At 40.8% G+C, this 14,241-nt stretch overlaps 1 protein-coding gene across 7 annotated transcripts in view; it reads left to right on the top strand.

Annotated features, from left to right (window-relative positions):
- BCAR3 (BCAR3 adaptor protein, NSP family member) overlaps positions 1-13,884 on the top strand; it is a 261,968-nt gene extending 248,084 nt beyond the window's left edge. For all 7 annotated transcript variants that reach the window (XM_082614303.1, XM_082614304.1, XM_082614306.1 and 4 more), the window contains 4 exons: positions 755-926; positions 3,601-3,712; positions 9,714-9,926; positions 13,283-13,884. In XM_082614303.1, coding sequence (XP_082470429.1) covers positions 755-926; positions 3,601-3,712; positions 9,714-9,926; positions 13,283-13,461 — 676 coding nt within the window. In that variant the 3' untranslated portion in view covers positions 13,462-13,884. The remainder of the gene's footprint in view (positions 1-754; positions 927-3,600; positions 3,713-9,713; positions 9,927-13,282) is intronic.
- Positions 13,885-14,241: the final 357 nt, after the last annotated feature.

Below are 14,241 nucleotides of genomic sequence, written 5' to 3'. Positions count from 1 at the left end.
AGTGGTCCCGTTGTCTGTAGAGAAAAGGCCATTCTGCTTCCTGTTTTGGGTCTGCGAGGTTGACCTGTGTAGTTCAGGATGAGAAAAGGGAGGAGTGTTGGCAGATACAAGATTTCAATTTTATTAGGTCTGACCTTACAGGGAAATCCTGCTGGTCCACTGTTGAGTCTTTGTCCACATCTCCATTCCTTTTCTGGCCCCTTGACCGGAGCCACAGACACTCTGTCCTTAGCTCCTCATTTCTTTCTTTGTTCTGACATCCATGTCGTCTTCCTGAATCAAGCATGTTCTCTCATTTTTCTGTCCCTTGCATCCCCCAGTCCAGGGGGCTCAGTGGAGGTGGCCCAGGGCTTCCCTGAGGAAGGGATTCCCCAGTGTGTTGGGGGACCTGGCATCTCCGCAGACCTGTCATGGTGGAAGGTACAGGGAACCCACTTGCACGTGGAGCAGCTTCACCCCAGGAGGGCCCTCTTCACATCCCCTGCTCCAGGGCTGAACAGCCCTGTCCCGGGGCATCTGTCCTTTTTGACTCTCCATAGGACACCCACTGAGGCCTCCCCGGAGCCCTGCTGCAATCAGCCTAATGGGGGTGATCTCTCTGTTGAAATCAGCAACCAAACCGGCTGAGCTGCCAGGGCATCTCAGGGCGATAGCAGCAAATGGTGGAAAGCCAGTCCTTTCCCTGGCCAATTTGGTTTCGTTTCCTCTTAGTCCTGTTGGCCCTGGGCCTGACTGCTGTTTTCCTCCCTCTCAGACACAACACGATGGCCATCGGTATTGCAGTGGACATTCTGGGCTGCACGGGCACTTTGGAGGACAGAGCAGCCACCCTCAATAGGATCATCCAGGTGGCAGTGGAGCTGAAAGACTCCATGGGGGACCTCTATTCTTTCTCGGCCATCATGAAGGCCTTGGAAATGCCGCAGGTAAATTCTCACTTGCTTTGTGCAGCCCTGTGGGCCTGCGTGTCCTTACTGTTCTGCAAAGTGGTCTGCAAGCCCATGCTTAGCAAATCACAGATGATTTTAATTAACCTCAAAAGGTAAATCATATCTTAGTGAAAGCTGCTTTAGTTAGGGGGCAAACAAGAGCAGTGTCCCAAGTATTTTGGCTCTGTTTTTAAAAACAGCATATAATTGCTGACAACCTACACTTTCTCTTTGATATACGATAAGAAGAGTCATCCTCAGGAACTATAGATATTCCTGAAGGACCAGTTAGGATGATCACGTCTGTCTTGGGTGTGTTGTATAAGAAAGAGAGTGCTTCTGTCTGGGTCACCGGACGTGTGGGCAGTTTGGGGTAATGACTGGCAAACTGGGACATTTGGGGAACTGATCTCTAAGAATCCCTAGAGTGATTTATCTCAAAGTATGTTCCTCAGATCACCTAAAACAGACTCTGCTGTTAAAAAATTCAGATTCCTGGCCCATCTGCTATATAACCCCTAAGCAGAGTTTCTGAAATCGGGCATTTTGAATTTATCTGCTTTGACAGACTATTCTTAGGAGGAGGGTCAAAACTGAAAACCTGTCTTTGAAGTCAAATGGACCTCACAGAGGAAAGTGGTCCTGTTGTCTTGACTGCTAGGAGTCAGCTTCCACACTTCCGTTGTGTTAAGCCCTAGGTGCTCGGCCGCTTCGAGTACGAGACCACAGTCCCACAAGCCCAATGTGCAACCCCTAACACCAAAACCCCAGCTCATTTAGCTTGGCTGTTTCACAGCCACAGATTGTCTCTGAAATCCTGCTGGGTACTCACTGAACATCCACCATTGCCACCGGGGCACTGTTGCCAAGTCAGGGCATGCTAGGAACATAATTTCCTTGCACGAAAGCGAGGTCACCTTTCAAGCAAGAAGGTGAAAAACCTCATGCTTTCACCAGGAAATTGTGAGAGGGGTCAATTCCTAGTATAATATTCCAAGAGCTTTCAAAGTTCTTTAGATGCACTGGAACTGTATAGGGGCGATATTTGAAATAAGCAAGTTCAGCCATATTTTCATGATATACTGACTTCTATACTAACAGGAGTTATAATTTTTCATTTGGGTGTTTTAAATTTACGTCATATTTATTTCCTCTTATCCAAAACTGCCTATAATTTTGAGGGCTAACAGGCTAGCTGTATGCATAGGCCCCCCAGCCCAGAGCCTTCTCCGAGAGTAGTGAAGGGGGTGTTTTTTGGCATTAACATGGTTGCTGTCCATGACATCAAACTCAGCAATTAGGGACTTACCCCAAAGCACCTAAACATGCCTTTATAGATGGCTGCCTCCCCCCACACAGCAGCATCAGACTCCTCCCTTCTGGAGTACTTCAGCAACGAGGGGGCAGCGTCCTCTAGGGTGTTCAGGGCCCTGCTTGGGGAGGGGAGTGGCAGGCCCAGGAAAAACCTGAGAGAAGAGTCACGTCATTTCTGTATGTCATCATCTAAACCTGCTCCTTCTCTTCTCAGCTTCTGGTATCGAGAGAGCATCCAGGAGATGGGCCTAGCCCAGAGACAAGGGCTCCTTTCAGAAAGGCGGACGCTTCAGGGAGGGGGAAGAGAAGAGCGGGTGGGGTGGTAGGAGGCTGGAGGAAAAACAGCCACATCCTTTCCTTCCCAACAAATCTGCTGATGGTGATCCTTTCTCACCTTCCTCTTGGAATACACAGGGAGCTCTTAGAGCCCAAGGAAATGAATTTCAGCTCTGCCATTTAGCAGCTATGAAACCTTGAGCAAGTTACCTAATCTCTTCTGTTTTCTGACCTGTAAAATGAAGCCAAAATACCTTCCTCATAGGGCATGGTGAGGATTAAATGAAATTCCTCAAATACCTGACAGAGTTGGCTCTCATTCCATAAATATTAGTTCCCTTCCCTCCTTCCTTGTTTCATGTAGAAAAGGTCAGACACGGGCTTGCTGGTTTTAAGGTGTGAGTGGGGGACCATTTATCTAGGGCAGTCAGAGTCAGTGGCATATGTTGGTTTTGACTAAATTGTTCCCAAAGAAATGAAAAGGAATGAGTAGTGGCATCATATGGTCTAGGCAATTTTCCACATCTCAGGCTTTATTACTTACAAGTAACATTAAAATGCTGTATGTCACATTCTACATCCTTACATCAGTATAACCTCTGTGGAGGACAGTTGGCAAATCCTATCAAAATTTAAAATACATGTATTTTTTGACCCAGTAGTTCCACTTCTGGAAATTTATCCTCCAGATATTTGGTAATAGAAAAATATGTTTAAAGCGCTTATCTACAGGAAACTAGTTAAACTATGGTTTATGCATAAATGGAACACTAGGCAAAAGTTTAACAAAACAAGACTGTTCTATGATGTTTTATATGTACTTACACGGAATAATTTCCAGACAATGAACAGGAAAATATGTGTAGTATGATACACATTTATTCTAAAAGGTGTGTGTGTCTCACGGGTCATTAGAGCAATGTGGAGCAGGGTCGGGGTGGGAATTAGCTTTGCTCTGTACACTCCTTTCAACTGCTTTGAGTTTTTACCATGTACCTCTATCATCCATTCCAAAACTTAAGCAAAAAGGTAGTTTTAAAAAGAGCCTTTTCCAAAACGATAACACCTTTCTTTCTTCCAGATCACAAGGTTAGAAAAAACGTGGACTGCCCTGCGGCACCAGTACACACAAACCGCCATCCTCTATGAGAAACAGCTGAAGCCTTTTAGCAAAATCCTGCACGAAGGCAGAGGTGAGCACAGGATCAGGACAAGGGGGTCTGGTGGCAGCCCTGGCAGTGTCATATCTGTTCTGGTTTGATTGAAGCATTTAGCAGGGCATATTATGAGGCTCTGAGTTATCTGCAGGACTGTTGATGGGTCACCAAGGCTTTTATCAGATGACAGCATCGCTTGTAGGTCTGCAGTTGCTAAAACAAGACATAGGCTACTGGTTACCTTATTTTGTGCTTAACTTTATAAATTGAGGTGTAATTTACATAACATTATATTAGCTTCAGGTGTACAATGTAATGATTTCATATTTGTATATGTTGCAAAATGATCACAATAAGACCAGTTAACATCTGTTACCATACATGGTTACAAAACGTTTTTTTTCTTCTGATGAGAACTTTCAAGATCCACTCTGCTAGCTACTTTCAAATATGCAATACAGTATTATTAACTACAGTCACCATGCTGTACATTACATCCCTCAGGACTTATTCACTTTATAACTGGAAATTTGTACCTTTTGATCCCCCTCACCCATTTCACTTCTCCCCCTACCCCAACCACTCAGGCAACCACCAATCTGTTCTCTATATCCATGAGCTCAAAGGGTGTTTTTGTTTTTGGTTTTTTTAGGTATCACATGTAAGTGAGTTCATATGGTATTTACTAGTTACCTTATTTTGTGCTTAACTTTATAAATTGAGGTGTAATTTACATAACATTATATTAGCTTCAGGTGTACAATGTAATGATTTCATATTTGTATATGTTGCAAAATGATCACAATAAGACCAGTTAACATCTGTTACCATACATGGTTACAAAACGTTTTTTTCTTCTGATGAGAACTTTCAAGATCCACTCTGCTAGCTACTTTCAAATATGCAATACAGTATTATTAACTACAGTCACCATGCTGTACATTACATCCCTCAGGACTTATTCACTTTATAACTGGAAATTTGTACCTTTTGATCCCCCTCACCCATTTCACTTCTCCCCCTACCCCAACCACTCAGGCAACCACCAATCTGTTCTCTATATCCATGAGCTCAAAGGGTGTTTTTGTTTTTGGTTTTTTTAGGTATCACATGTAAGTGAGTTCATATGGTATTTATCTTTTTCTGTCTGACTTATTTCACTTAGCATAATGCCCTCAAGTTGCATTCGTGTTGTTACAAATGGCAGGATTTATTATTTTTTAATGGCTGAATAATATTCCATTGTGTATATGTGTGTGTGTGTGTGTGTGTATATACACACATGCATCTTCTTTTTTTACTGAAGTTATAATTGATTTACAATGTTTTGTTAGATTCTGATGTACAGCAAAATAATTCAGTTATACATATGTATCATTTTTCATATTCTTTTTCATTATAGGTTATTACAAGATATTGAATGTAGTTCCCTATGCTATAAAATAGGACCTTGTTATTTATCTATTCTATATATAGTATTTTTTTTATAAATTTATTTATTTTTTGGCTGTGTTGGGTCTTCATTGTTGCTCTCAGGCTTTCTCCGGTTGTGGCGAGCAGGACTTCTCTTGGTTGTGGTACATGGGCTTCTCATTGCGGTGGCCTCTCTTGTTGTGGAGCACAGGCTTCAGTAGTTGTGGCATGTGGGCTCAGTAGTTGTGGCTCATGGGCTCTAGAGCGCTGGCTCAGTAGTTGCGCACGGGCTTAGTTGCTCCGTGGCATGTAGGATCTTCCCGGACCAAGGCTCAAACCTGTGTCCCCTGCATTGGAAGGCGAATTCTTAACGACTGCACCACCAGGGAAGTCCCTACATATAGTACTTTGTATCTGCTGATTCCAAACTCCTCATTTATCCCTCCCCTTCTTTCCCCTTTGGTAAACATAGATTTGTTTTCTATTACTGTGAGTCTCTGTTTCCATTCTGTAAATAAGTTCATTTGTATCATTTTTTTTAGATTCCACACATAAGTAATATCATATATTTGTCTGTCTGACACACTTCACTTATGAACTATGGTAATCTCTATGTCCATCCATATTGCTGCAGATGGCATTATTTCATTCGTTTTTATGGCTGAGGAATATTCCATTTTGTGTGTGTGTGTGTGTGTGTGTGTGTGTGTACCACATCTTCTTTATCTACTCATCTGTCAATGGACATTTAGGTCACTTCCATATCTTGGCTGTTGTAAATAGTGCTGCTGTGACCATTGGGGTACATGTATCTTTTCGAATTAGTTTTCTCTGGATATATGCCCAGGAATGGGATTGCTGGATCATATGGCAACTCTATTTTTAGTTTTTTAAGGAATCTCCATACTGTTCTCCATAGCAGTTGCACTAATTTTCATTCCCTCCAACTGTGTAGAAGGGTTCCCTTTTCTCAACACCCTCTCCCGCACTTATTGTTTGTGACTTTTTGATGATGGCCATTCTGACCAGTGTGAGGTGATACCTCATTGTAGTTTTGATTTACATTTCTCTGATAATTAGCAATGTTGAGCATCTTTTCATGTGCCTATTGGCCATCTGTATGTCTTCTTTAGAGAAATGTCTATTTAGGTCTTCTGCCCATTTTTTGATTGGGTTGTTTGTTTTTTTGTTATTGAGTTGTATGAGCTGTTTGTATATTTTAGAAATTAAGCCCTTGTTGGTTGCATTGTTTGCAAATATTTTCTCGCAGTCTGTTGGTTGCCTTTTCATTTTGTTTATGGATTCCTTTGCTGTGCAAAAGTTTATAAGTTTGATTAGGTCCCATTTGTTTATTTTTTCTTTTATTTCTATTGCCTTGGGAGACTAAGAAAACATTGCTATGATTTATACCAGAGAATGTTTTGCCTATTTTCTCTTCTCAGAGTTTTATGGTGTCATGTCTTATATTTAGGTCTTTAAGTCATTTTGAGTTTATTTTTGTGTATGCTGTGAGGGAGTGTTCTAACTTCATTGATTTGCATGTAGCTGTCCAGCTTTCCCACCACTTGCTGAAGAGACTCTCTTATCTCCATTGTATATTCTTGCCTCCATTGTCAAAGATTAATTGACCATAGGTGTGTGGGTTTATTTCTGGGCTCTGTATTCTGTTCCATTGATCCATATGTCTGTTTTCATACCAATACCATGCTGTTTTCATTACTATAGCTTTGTAGTATTGTCTGAAGTCTGGGAGGATTACACCTCCAGCTTTGTTCTTTTTTTTTTTCTTTCTTTTTTTTTTCGGTACATGGGCCTCTCACTGTTGTGGCCTCTCCTGTTGTGGAGCACAGGCTCAGCAGCCATGGCTCACGGGCCCAGCCGCTCCGTGGCATGTGGGATCTTCCCAGACTGGGGCACAAACCCGTGTCCCCTGCATCGGCAGGCAGACTCTCAACCACTGCGCCACCAGGGAAGCCCAGCTTTGTTCTTTTTCTTCAGGATTGCTGTGGCAATTCTGGGTCTTTTGTGACTCCATATAAATTTTACGATTATTTATTCTACTTCTGTGAAAAATGTCATGGGTAATTTGATAGGGATCACATTAAATCTGTAGATTGCTTTGGGTAGTATGGCCATTTTAACAATATTAATTCTTCCAGTCCAAGAGCATGAGTCCACATCTTCTTTATCCATTCATCCATTGATGGACGTTTAGGTTGGTTCCATGTCTTGGCTTTTACAAATAATGCTTCAGTGAATGGGGCAGGGGGGTGGTGCATGTATCTTTTCAAATTAGTGTTTTTGTTTTATTCAGGTAAATACCCAGAGGTGAAACTGCTGAATCAAATGACAGCTCTATTTTTAACTTTTTGAGGAACCTCCATTTTCCATAGTGGCTGCACCAATTTACATCCCCACCAACAGTGCCCAAGGGTTCCCTTTTCTCTGCATCCTTGCTAAAACTTATTTCTTGTCTTTTTGATAACAGCCATTCTAACAGATGTGAGATGATATCTCTGTGATTTTGGTTTGCACTTCCATGATGTAGCTGTCCAGTATTCCCAGCACCACTTATTGGAGAGACTGTCCTTTCCTCAGTGTATATTCTTGGCTACTTTGTCGCAAATTGACTGACTGACCATATGTGTGTGGTTCTTTTTCAGGGCTCCCTATTCTGTTCCATTGATACATATGTCCGTTTTTATGCCAATACCATGCTGTTTTACTATAGCTTTATAATGTAGTGTGAAATCAGGGAATGTCATGCTTCTAGCTTTGTTCTTTCTCAAGATTGTTTTGGCTACTTGGCATCTTTTGTGGTTCCACATAAATTTTAGGACTGTGTTTGTTCTATTTCTGTGAAAAATGCCATTGGAATTTTATAAGGATTGCACTGAATCTATAGATTGCTTTGGGTAGTATGGACATTTTAACAATATGAATTCTTCCATTCCGGGAGCACAATATCTTTCCATTTATTTGTGTCTTCTTCAATTTCTTTCATCAGTGTCTTACAGTTTTCAGTGTACAGGTCTTTCATCTCTTTGGTTAAATTTATTCCTAGGTATTTTGATCTTTTTGATGTAATTGTAAATGGAATTATTTTCTTAATATCTTTCTGATAGTTTGTTATTAGCATATGGAAATGCAACAGGTTTTTGTATATTTTGTATCCTTCAACTTTACTGAATTTGTTTATTAGTTCTAACAGTTTTTTGGTGCAGTTTTAGGGTTTTCTATATATAATAGGTAATCTGCAAATAGTAATAGTTTTACATCTTCCTTTCCCGTTTGGATGGTTTTATTTCGTTTTCTTGCCTAGTTGCTCTGGCTAGGACTTCCAATACTATGTTGAATAGAAGTGGTGAATAGTCATCCTTTTATTCCTGATCTTAGAGGTAAAGTTTTTAGCTCTTCATCATTGAGTATGATGTTAGCTGTGGGCTTGTTATATATGGCCTTTATTATGTTGTTGTACATTCCCTTTATTCCCACTTTGTTGAGTTTTTATCATAAATGGATGTTGAATTTTGTTAAAAATAATTTGATCATCTTAATAGATGCAGAAATATCATTTATCTTTCTTTTATTAATGTGGTATATCATAATGATTTGTGAATGTTGAGCCATGCTTGCATCCCTGGAATAAATCCCACTTGATCAATGTATATGATCCTTTCAATGTACTGAATTCAGTTTGCAAGTATTTTGTTCAGGATTTGTAGATCTGTGTTCGTCACAGATATAGGCCTGTAATTTTCTTATCTTATGGCATTACAAAGGCTAGAGTCCAGTAGGACCCATGGGCATAATAAGCCCCATTGGCCATCAGAGCTAGGCAGTTTAGAGGTGTCCTCTGGAGGCAGCTGGAGAGACTGGAATGCCGGACAAGGGTATGAGTTACTTTCTGGGATATATCAGTGAGGTGGAGCAAGGCAGAGGGAGAGCACAAAGATTGTGTCATCCATTAGCCTCCATTGCTGAGAGGGCCTCATAGGTCCCAGTTGTTTGCCAAACCAGAAGCCTGCCTCTCGGGCTAAAGCTTTAAGATTAGCAAATGAGCCTCATTTGCATAATGTCCAGGCACCTCTCAATTGGCTGCCTCTGCACTGAGCCCTGGGGCAGGTGAGTCCAAGCTTGCAAGCCCTTTAAGACCTGTTTCTCAGATGATTATAGCCTTGTGGGTCTTGCAGACATGAGTACTGTTGGTTTTCAAAGTTAGATGTTTTGGGGGCTTGTCTTTCAGGTGCTGGTCTTAAAAGCTGGGGTACCCCATGTGGGGTTCAAGCCCTTTGCTCCTCAGGGAGAAGCTCCAGGTTTTGAGTTCCCTCCCAATTGTGGGTCACTGTGACAGGGGTGGGGTTTATAGAGAGATAGTCTCCCAGCCTCTCTTACCTGCTTTGATGTGGACCTTCTCTCATTTATGCAATGCATTCAGACAGTTATTCAGACAGTTTTTAGTTATTTTCCAGAGGAAGTTGTTCCATATTTAGCTACAGATTCAGTGTGTCCACAGAAGGAGGTGAGCCCAGGACACTCCTACGTTGCCATCTTCAACTGGAACTCTCTGCGCTTAACTTGGAAAGAAGGTATGACGTGGAAAACTTTACCCCTTGTTTTTCAGAGTCTATGTGTGTTCCCCCAAACAATATATCAGTCCCACTGCTGATGCCTCTTGTGACCTTAATGGAGCGTGAGGCTGTCACTTTTGAAGGAACTGACATGTGGGAAAAAAACGACGAAAGCTGTGAGATTATGCTGAACCATTTGGCAACAGCCCGACTCATGGCAGAAGCTGCAGACAGCTACCGGATGAATGCTGAGAGGATCCTGGCAGGTAAGAGCTGGTTTTGGTAAGCTGCTGTCTACTCTGCACAGTAATTGGAATGAAGGAATGAAAGAGCATGGGTGCTCTCAATAAGAAAGAGACCAAGTAGGAAAGATTAAGGCATGGGAATTCCATTTCCTGTATGGTTGATCACTACTTACTCTTAGTTCCCACCTGTCTTAGGGATCCTGCTTCTCCCTTCCTTTTATGTATTCTCTTGTGCCAGTGGTATGAACAGAGAGAAAGGGTCAAGAAAGAATTTGTCAGCTTGTTTACCATTAGTACCTCTGATAATCACTATTAGAAAAGGTGATGGGCCAACATGAGGAGTTGGGAGTTCTATTTGACTTATCTGTATTCCTATTTCTTCCCAGACACACTGGCAAGTGAGCTCCCCTGCTCTTGGCATCAGAGGGTCCAACATAAGCAAAGGCACTGAGCAAGCTTGGAGAAAAGTATGAACCACAAGTACTTGGCTTTGTATTAGTGTAAAGTGTGTCTTAAGGAGTGGCCAGCTAGGTTAAAGAAGGAGGTAGATACAGGTGGGAAGACCTTCCATGTAGGACTGTGGCTGAGGAAGAGCCAGTGAAGGGTTTTAAACATGGGAGGATGTTATCACATGGTCAGATTTGTTTTCAGTCTGCCATCTTTGTGGAGGAAGGCAGGAAGACTGAAGCTTGCAGGCAAAAAGACCATTTAGGAAGCAAGTACAAGAATAAGGGCTTTACCAACACCGTTATCAGGGGTGACTATTTTCTATTCCTCACTGTTTTTTTTTTTTTTTTTTTTTTTGCGGTACGCGGGCCTCTCACTGTTGTGGCCTCTCCCGTTGCGGAGCACAGGCTCCGGACGCGCAGGCTCAGCGGCCATGGCTCACGGGCCTAGCCGCTCTGTGGCATGTGGGATCTTCCCGGACTGGGGCATGAACCTGTGTCCCCTGCATCAGCAGGCAGACTCTCAACCACTGTGCCACCAGGGAAACCCCTCACTGTATAATTTTTAACACTCTTCAAGGGCCCACAGTTTGATCCACAAGGTTAAGAACTATATGGGGCAGAAGAGGCCTATTATTTCAACCTGAAACAAAGTTGTTAATTCAGAAACAGAATTTGGGACTGAACAATTTGCACTGTGTCTGCTGTAGGTATAAGCACTACATACCTGTTTCTTTTCTTTTCCTCAGAAAGTTCTCCAGGGTTGGCAGTGTAGGATTCAAACCATAAGAGCCCGTAATTCAACTCACCAGATACTGGAATGCCTGCTTATACAAAACCAATAAGTATATTACATTAGATGTTGCCTAAGCCAATATATTAGGGTGGATTTGGAGAAAAGTATGCTCTAAGCTGTTCTACAGCAAATCACCTTAAAGGCATCTGATGGTATTTCTCAGTTGATCCTGCTACAGGTTTTCATAGCAAGTTCTCATTGCTAGAAGTGACTGTGAGCCCAGTAAGGGCAGAGATTTGCTCACCAACGTATCCCAGCACTCAGCCCAGGGTAGGGGCTCAAAGCATATTAACTGAATGAGTGGAAGTTGTCATCTGGCCTCTGGCTGGTTATCTGCCAAAGATATTTTGGCATCACATGGATGAATGGAATAGAAGCCTTCTATAATCCTCTCCGCCACCAAGATACTATGATCTAGATGGTGAGAATATATTTAATGACAGAGCCAACTACACCAGCAGTAATCAAGGATGAGAAACATATGCCTGCATGACGCTTTGGCTAGAGGTTTCCCCTGCTCTAATAGAGTTGACTGAGCATCCTTGGCCGTAAGTAGAGCAGATCTTCTCTTACAGAAAAGAGAGTTGAGAAACAGGCCCACACATATGACTGTCGATTGTTTTCTGACAACAGTGTCAAGGTAATTCACTGCATAAAGTAATCTTTCAACAAATGGTTCTGGAACTACTGATTATCATATACAAAAAAAAATAATCTCAATCTTTACGTCACAGCATACACTCAAAATGTAACAGCTAAAGTGTAAAGCTTCTATAAGAAAACATAGGAGAAATTCCTGTGTCCTTGGGTTAGGCAAATTTTCTTAAGATATAAAAAGCATGAACCATAAAAGAAAACGGATAAATCAAAATTTTACATTTTGCTCTTTAAAAGTCACCATTAAGGAAGTGAAAAGGCACACCACAGACTAGAAGAAAATATTTGGCAAACATACATCAGCTAAAGGACTTATATCTAGAATTTAAAGAAATCTTACAACTCAAGGAGAAGAGAAACAAGATTTGAATCAACAAAAGATTTGAATAGACACTACACCAGAGTGGATATACAATGACAATAAACTACATGGAAAAATGTTCAAAGCATTAGCTATTATGGAAATGGAAATGTAAACCACAGTGAGATACCACCACACGCTATCTAGAATGACAATACTAAGAGTTGATAGCTAGACTCTTCATATGTTACTGATGAGAATATAAAATGGTAAAGTCATTTTGGAAAAGAATTTGATGGTTTCCTTAAAAGTAAACATGTATTTACCATGTGACCCAGTAATTCCACTTCCAGAGAAATGAAAACAAATGTCCACTCAAAGACTTAATCACGAATGTTCACATTATTCTTAATAGCCAGAAACTGGAAACAATCCAAATGTCTTATCAGTTGGTAAATAGACAAAATGTGGTATGTATGTCCACGTAACTGAATACTACTCAGCAATAAAAAGGAATGAATTATTGATAACATACAACAATATGGAATAATCTCAAAAACATCATGCTGAGTGAAAGAAGCCAAAGTGAAAGAAGCTTGACATAAAAAAAGTCCATGTTATATAATCCCATTTATATCAAATTTCTACAAAAGGCAAAGCAATAGTGATGGAAAGCAGATTAGTGGTTGGCTGTGGTGTGGGGTAGGTACAGGGATTGACTGAAAAGAGGTACTAGGGGATTTTCTAGGGTGATTGATGGAATTGTTCTAAAGTGGTGGTGATGGTTGTGCAACTGTATAAACTGCAGCTAAAATGGGTGAATCATGACAAGTAAATTATACAACAATAAAGCTGTTAAAAAAAAAAGGTACTTTGAACACTCCTTCTCACAGCACTACGGCCTATGGTGGCTTGTGCACATGAACTTTATTCTATCATCACATCTTACTGAGTCTACTTGTTATTCTTTCTCTGAAGGTGCTCAGGTCCTTGGGGTGGGGGGGCTGTGCCCTCCTTTATATAGAGTAGATCCTATATTTTTTTTCCTTGGGGGCATTTTTTGAAAGTTCTGAGAGATGTTCATTTTGATCCTACTTTAAACAAGCAAGATTTCAGTCTATTTTCAACACTGTTCAAGCAGAACTGAAGTAAGTTTTTTTGGTTTTGTTTTTATTAGGTTTTCAACCAGATGAAGAAATGAGTGAAATCTTCAAGACTGAATTCCAAATGAGATTGCTATGGGGCAGCAAAGGTGCACAAGTCAATCAGACAGAGAGATATGAGAAATTCAACCAGATTTTAACTGCCCTCTCACGTAAATTGGAACCTCCTCCTATAAAGCAGGCAGAGCTTTGATAACTAACTCTCCAGAGAACCTTAGGATATAATTTCAAGCTTATCCAGTTTCTTCTTTGAGAAAGCTTATCATTTGATAAAGTAAAGTAATAATGTGCAAATCTGACAATATACAAGCTTTTAGTATCCACAGGATATTAAACATGTAAATTGCACAGAGCACACTTATTTATGAATTGTTTAAAATTACTACTGATTTTAAAATGAATGATAATTTATTAAGGTAACTATTGCTAATGCTGATCAACAAATTTAAGTGAAGACCCAGCTACATTGGCTGGTTGCTTTCTATTACCAAGGTATTTGACCATTTTAGTTTTAATAATTCCATGTCAGATAAGTGTAAATAGAAGAGTTTAAAAGCATGAAACATTTCAGAAGGTATCAGTTGTATGATATTCTTTAACTAAATATGAAAAATGTAAATAGTCATATGAAAATATATCTTTTTGTGAAACAACTGTATCCAGTCTCTTTAATATTAAACAATTCATTGTAGTACAATAATTCTATCTCCTACCTTCCTGGGGCACCCTCTTCCTGTGCCACTACATCCTGATTGATGATAGTAAACCAAAATCAATGAGAGTGGTATGGAAATTTTAAGGTTTCTGGCTTAGCGGACAGAGGTTAATAGTGATACAAGGTAGAGCTGGCGCCAGAAGACCTAGGTTCCAGCAACAGCTGTGGTGCTTGCTAGCAGTTGGACTTTGGTCAAGTTAACCTCCTCAAGTCAAGTCCCGTGTGCAGCACAGCACCTGATACAAAGTGAGCACCAGA

The sequence above is a fragment of the Mesoplodon mirus genome, assembly GCF_964341445.2.
Source record: "Mesoplodon mirus genome assembly, chromosome: 3".
Lineage (NCBI taxonomy): Eukaryota > Metazoa > Chordata > Mammalia > Artiodactyla > Ziphiidae > Mesoplodon > Mesoplodon mirus.
The sequence above is the reverse complement of the archived record's forward strand: the minus strand, read 5'-3'. Positions and strand labels throughout refer to the sequence as shown.